The 6531-nt window shown below is 31.1% G+C and overlaps 1 protein-coding gene across 1 annotated transcript; it reads left to right on the top strand.

Annotated features, from left to right (window-relative positions):
- The first annotated feature begins 2432 nt into the window (after positions 1–2432).
- LOC149516576 (transcription factor JUNGBRUNNEN 1-like) lies at positions 2433–5208 on the top strand. The gene is made up of 3 exons (XM_089767320.1): positions 2433–3136; positions 3435–3736; positions 3826–5208. The coding sequence occupies exons 1-3, from the start codon at positions 3004–3006 to the stop codon at positions 4489–4491; spliced, it is 1101 nt and encodes a 366-aa protein (XP_089623446.1). The 5' UTR covers positions 2433–3003; the 3' UTR covers positions 4492–5208.
- The last annotated feature ends 1323 nt before the right edge of the window (positions 5209–6531 follow it).

The following is a 6531-nucleotide window of genomic DNA, read 5'->3' as shown; positions in this document are numbered from 1 at the left end:
GGTAAAGTAGTGGAGTACAAAGTAGTGGTAGAGCGTAGGGTTTGAAAATTTCGACCTCACATGACCTAAATTGCTAGCTATTGATTTGTTGTTTTCTATTTTTCTGCCATTTTTTTGTAAATTTTTTAATTTAATTTTAATTATTTTTTTATAATTTTTTAATTAATTTGATTAATTTTAAATGTTGTTGATGATGATGATGATGATAATAATAATAATAAAATTAAAAATGACTAATCCGAAATAAGCTTAAACAAATCCAATTCGATTTAATGCTTAAACTAGTGCAAATAAGAATAAGTAAATTAAGCATAAAAATCAAATAAATTCAATTTGATCCTAACAAAATTGGGTTTTTTCATTTCTTTTGATAAAGAAGATCATGGTTGTGTTTTTTTTTTTTATTATTATTATGCAAGGAGTATTACATTTGAATTTGAAGCTTAAATCAGTTAATCCATACAATCGCTCTTAAAATATGGCATTTAAAAACTTGAAATTTAAATTTTAGCATATGTAACTTTTATTTCTATCTCAAGTTATAACTTCTTTTATAATATATATATATATATATATATATATATTACAACTCTAAATTAGAATTTTTATTGAAATAAAATTCCTTTCTTACACAACTCAAGTTTTAATTAGTTCGAATGGGGTTTAGCGGCTTTGCATTATGACAATTAGGAAAAAAAAAAGGATTTTAGTTTTAACTTTACAAGAAAGCAATCAAGTTATTGCAACTATATATATATAGGATTATAAAAATATTCATAATAAGCGAAAATGATTTTCCTCATGCTTCTACCAAGCTTCATCGATCCCCTTGCATGATGACAATATTGACGGCTTGAGGCTAGCTACAAAGGAGTAATATAGCTTGAAAATTTGCAATTTGGTCATTTTCTTATTTTATTGACTTATTTTGGCTCTTATTGATCCTACTTTGACAACATGAATTTTTCTATTGAAAATCAAGGTGATATTCTATCTCATATTTCTGATGACTATCAAATTTAATATATCATTACCGGTTTGTTTTGTACAATTGTGAATGAACCCCAAAAGCAAAAATAGATGCATAATTAAATAGAACTTTTTTCACTTCTAAATTGTGAATTCCACACTTCAGTTGATGACATGTTTGTACCATTGAGCAATGCAATTTAAATGAGTACATTACTAAGAATTATATATACTTGAATTTTTTTTTGTTCGGAAACAGAACACATCACATGTTAAATACTTGAAAATAGTTTAATAAATAAGTGACATGGCGATGGAGAGTAGTTTAGTTTGAAAACATTACTATTAGAAAATAATTTGCTGGCCTGATTATAGAAGGTTGGTATTAGTCAATAACCTTCATGTGGGTTTTTCACGTCGGGAACTTGATTTATGTTTACGAGGTGAATTTTCACATATATAGAAAGAGATGGAATAGCTTAGATTGTAAGATTTTGACCCATTTTTGTAGGCCCAAGGTTAAGGAACGTGCAAGAGTTCTCAACGAGTGCATTCGGCCATTTGACCAAAGGATCTTTACCTAATTATTAAATGTTGTATCACTTGCTATCCATCTACCAGACAATATTGGCTATAGCAAACTTAGCAGGACAATTAATTTAAATATTTAAGCACAGTCCTTTTGCCCTCCCATTATCATTATTAGCACATGGTATACATTTTTCTCAGTGAAAATTCCCATAACTTTGGGTAACCAAAACAATCATAATTGACTGAGCAAATGCTTAGATACCCCACAAATGTTAAAATTAATTGCTTTTGAAAGACAATTAAAAATGAGAAAAAACAATCTTAAAGTTTTAATTAATCATGTCAATATCATTGGTCTTACCAGTAGTATTTCAAGTAGTTGAGCTGCTAATCTCTTTCGAACTGTCTATTTTTAACTGAGTGCAATCACATTAATCTCAAAGCTGAACTGTTTGCCTAACGTTTCCAAAATCATTAGTGTTAACTACTTTCTACAAAAAAAAAAAAAAACTCTAAATCCAAGATGCATGGATAAATCCTTTTTAATACGTTAACAAATTGTTCATTGATTCCTTTCATGTATACAGCAAGATGTGTTTTCAGGAGGGGTCAAGTGGGTCCAGTTTTGGCCTCTGGCCGCTGATCTGTTCATATGTGACATAAAATGAGGAAAGGAATAGAAAGGGTAGCTTTTGGATCAAGGTTATAAGAATTAATATTTTTCCCCAAAAGGGGTTTTAGAGGAATTTTGAGAGAATCTCATGGATTTAAATATAAAATTGAAATTATTGTGTTGATAGTTGGTCCAGCCTTGACCCAAAAAACTTTAAATAGTATTCAAGCAAAGATTAATTTAGGCAAAGAAAAAAAAAACATTAAAATAGTATGATACATTGGAAGGTTGCTCTGTCATCTTATCTTTGATTTTCAGGTGTGTGAAAACAATTTGATTTTGAAAAACCCAAAAAACAGCTGGTTTTGGAGTCATATTCAGATCATTAAATTGGATTGAAACAGGTTCATATGGGGTTGAGAATAAAAAGGAGTTGAATTAAAATTCTTATTCCCTTGACTTGAGTTTCCATGAAAATCCATTCTTTAGAGAGAGCTTAGCTTGGCTCAACTTAAGCTCAAATTCTCACCAAAGTCATCGTGACTTTCGCATAAACACGCTCTCCCTTAGAGTAAACCTGAAAGGGCGGCCTTAGCTTCGGAGGCAGAACCCTTTCCAGGAAGCTTATAATGGCTTTGAAACAAGTGAACTAAGCTCGTACTGTAAACTTGGTTCTGTCTTTGAGTTCATGTCCAGGAACTGCTTCAGAGCATAGGCTCCAATTGTTTCATCAATAGTTTAGCTTCGAATTTCAGGATTTCGAACGCAATTAGGCCTTTGCGTTTTATATCCAGTTTATACAAATTTTCATTAACTTGTTGCCGTACTCTGAGGAGAGAAGTAAAAGTAACAAGGATGAGAAGAATGATGTTGATAAGGTTGAAGATGTGATGCTGCCTGGTTTTCGATTTCATCCAACAGATGAGGGATTTTACCTTAAGAAAAAGATTCAGCAGACACCTTTGCCCATTGAGTTGATCAAGCAAGTAGACATATATAAACATGAACCATGGGATCTACCAAGTGAGTTTTCATCATTTCCATACTCTATTACATGAGTACTTGGTCAGAATTTGGCTTTACTTTCCTTCTATGGTGATTCACTTTACTCAAATAAAGCAAATTCATCTTTGTTTGGCTTCCAAGAAACTTAAAGAAATTTCCTTTCAATCCTTAGTGATAGATTCTGGGGCATAAGCTCACAAAAGTTTCAACATCACTGCTGTCCAGTGTCCAAAAACTTGTCTGTTACTTTTTCTTGGTCCCTCTAGCTATGAGGAAAAGTTACGAGTACTTTTCTTTTTTTTCATTTTATAAGCAGAGCTAGCAGCTTCAGGGGAGAAAGAGTGGTATTTCTACTGCCCAAGAGACCGTAAATACAGAAATAGTGCAAGGCCTAACAGAGTCACAGAAGCCGGATTTTGGAAGGCAACTGGAACAGACAGGCCTATTTACTCATCTGATGGCACCGAGTGTATTGGTTTGAAGAAGTCCCTTGTGTTCTACAGAGGAAGAGCTGCCAAAGGGATTAAAACAGACTGGATGATGCATGAATTTCGGCTACCTTCACTCTCAGACTCAACACCACCAAATAAGCTTTTAAACAAAAGCCTTCCTGCTAATGTAATGATCGTTGAATTAATTGTCCAATGTTTTCTTTAATTATGAACAGTCTGAAATTATGAGTTTCTTTAATTTGCCATATTCCACAGGATGCATGGGCTATTTGTAAGATATTCAAAAAGACCAATTCAATGGCTCAGAAAGCTCTTTCTCACTCTTGGATATCCTCATTTCCAGAAACTACAGCATCTGATATACTCCACCAAGGTGTACCTTGCACTAAGTTGAGTCAATTCAGTTCAGAGAACATTTCTTGCAGAACCGAAATGGGATCAGCAATACAGTTATGCAGCAATAGTGAACTACAACAAGTCTCCAATGCTAGTTTTTCTGCTCCAGATATTCCTTCTTATAAATCATTCAATCCTACAGTCCATAGACCAACTTCACTTCCTGTTTCCAATGGAGACCTTCACTACAACTTCATGTTTTCACGGCTTGATCACATGCTATTAAGCCCACCATTGATCACTGATGTTAGCAAGGCCTCCGACAGTATAGATTTCGGAGGGCAACAACACCAATACAGCGGCTTCTTAATCAGTTTAACCCAAGATATGCAAGGCAATACAGGTGTAGGAGAAAGTGAGGAGGGCACGAGGAAGAATTCGAATGCAACCCCTGAGGATAACCGTTGGGGGACTATCCAACCAATAGGATTTCCTTTCAGCTTGTCTCCAAATCTACCATGGGATTCACCTCAATGTCCAAGTGAGATGTCAACTACTTATTCAACTGACAAATGCTATACTTAAACAGCTGTCTACTAGTTTTGGATTATTCAGTTGGAGCTAGTATGGGCAGCATACCTGTTCACAGTATTATTGTACAGTTTTCACATATTCCAACTATCTACACATCCTAGTCTAATATTTGCTCTCATTTATTTGTTTCCACTTCTTCTTCTTTCCTCCACTTGCCAATACAGGAAATTTGTTATTTCCTTTGTCCCACCCACCTTCCTTATTTCCTTTGAAGGGGAATGGAGTCTGCCTAGATGCTATATGAGAATCAAATTAAAAATCTTTTTCAATTCAAACACCTTTAGTTTAAAGTATAATAATTTGTTAAAACACATAGAAGGTCACAAATAATAAAAATTATCTTCCCTTCAGTCTTCATTTCTTAAAATTGTAACAAAGCATTCATTCATCATGACATTATTGTAAAAAGTTGCAAAAATTTTGTCCTACATAAATCACGCCTGAAGAGAAATGGAAGAATTAAGAGTGGCTGCGAAGGCATATTATGAATCAGACCGGAGAACATCAAGGAAAGGGCAAATGGATTTTTCGACGCCATGAATCCAAACAGAGATGGCAAAATAAGACGCGAGAATTTGATGGTGATGATGAAGCAAAGAAACCATGTACGGATGATGAACAGGGAGTTGTTCAATCTGTTGAACAAAGATGGGACTCGAAAACTTAGTTTTTGGGATGTTTTGACATTGTACTACATAAAAAAAAAACTGCTGAAAGGCCATTTTCCGATGGACGGTGTTACAAATTTTAGTGAAACTTTCACTTAATACACAAATAATTCTTTATGTAGTTGGGGCCATCTTGGATGTATAAGATGATGAAAAGAATAGAATAATAATTATTTTATATTATAATTGATTTATATATAAAAAATGGATAGGATTTTAAGGAAGATTAATTAATTTTTTGATATAAAGTGATTCAATCCTTTCAAAGTGAAGAAATTTAGTTTTAATCCATGAAATTAAATTTACATGTTTTATTATACCCTTAAAAATTACATTAATAATTTAAATTTTATAAACTTTGAAAAATGATAATTTTAATCAATAAATAAAATTATCTTATCTAAATTATTGCACATATTAAACATAAAATAAGATAATATTATTTAATTTAATCATATTTATAATATCAATTTATCATATCCAAGGATTTAAATTATGGTCAAGGTTATATTTTTGTCGTGTTATGTTTATCATGGTTGCAAATATAACAGAGATCATCGTAGTTATTGTAGTCATGAATTTTTTTTAATTTACACAACTTGATACAAAATGAAGTAATTATAATTATAATTATAAAAATTCTTATTTTGTAATTTAAAAAGTGGTTTATAATATTTTATTTACTTAGAAAAAATTATTCATAATTTTTTTGAGATTATATAAAGTATTTATATTTGATTTAGTAACAAATCTTTCCTTAAGAAAAGTTCATATTTAGTATTAATTTCAGGCAAACTAAATATATATTAATAAAGTAAAACATATTAAATGTCAAGTATCATATATAATAATAGTACAAATTTAAAAAATATAATTTTATTAGATTATAAAAAGCTCGATTTATTAAGTAATTTATTTGTTTTAACATATTTATTAATTTAACATTTTTACCATAAATTACTTTTTATTTATTCTATAATAAACAACATTTTCAATTATTATTTAATTATACAAAAAATAATCAGAACTAATCTAATCTTAAAAAAATTAACAATAGAAAAATCATTACTAAAATTCAAATATAAAATCATAAATTAATAAATTTTTCTCTAAATAAAAATCCCTATTAGACAAAAATTAAAAAATTCCAAAAAAAAATCCACAAACCCCTTATGCCTTGCATTTTTACCATTAACTCTTCACTCTTTATTTTCCTTAACTTTCCCCCAATCTCCAACCCATTCTCGATTTCCCTCTCATTTTTCACCCAGGTTATCTCTCATCCCAATTCCCACAAACCCAAATACCGATTTCAACATTCCTACACACCCATAATACCAATTCCCACTCACAGTCTCTCTAT

Source organism: Durio zibethinus, chromosome 10, assembly GCF_047325235.1.
Source record: "Durio zibethinus cultivar Kanyao isolate XHJ-2024 chromosome 10, ASM4732523v1, whole genome shotgun sequence".
Classification (NCBI taxonomy): Eukaryota; Viridiplantae; Streptophyta; class Magnoliopsida; order Malvales; family Malvaceae; genus Durio; species Durio zibethinus.
Note: the sequence above shows the minus strand (reverse complement) of the source record. Positions and strands in the feature narration are given on the sequence as shown.

Coding starts and splice junctions, on each gene's coding strand:
- LOC149516576 (XM_089767320.1), top strand. CDS start 3,004: ATGCTGCCTGGTTTTCGATTTCATCCAACAGATGAGGGATTTTACCTT. Junction 3,137..3,434: donor TGAACCATGGGATCTACCAA/GTGAGTTTTCAT, acceptor TTTTATAAGCAG/AGCTAGCAGCTTCAGGGGAG. Junction 3,737..3,825: donor ACAAAAGCCTTCCTGCTAAT/GTAATGATCGTT, acceptor CATATTCCACAG/GATGCATGGGCTATTTGTAA.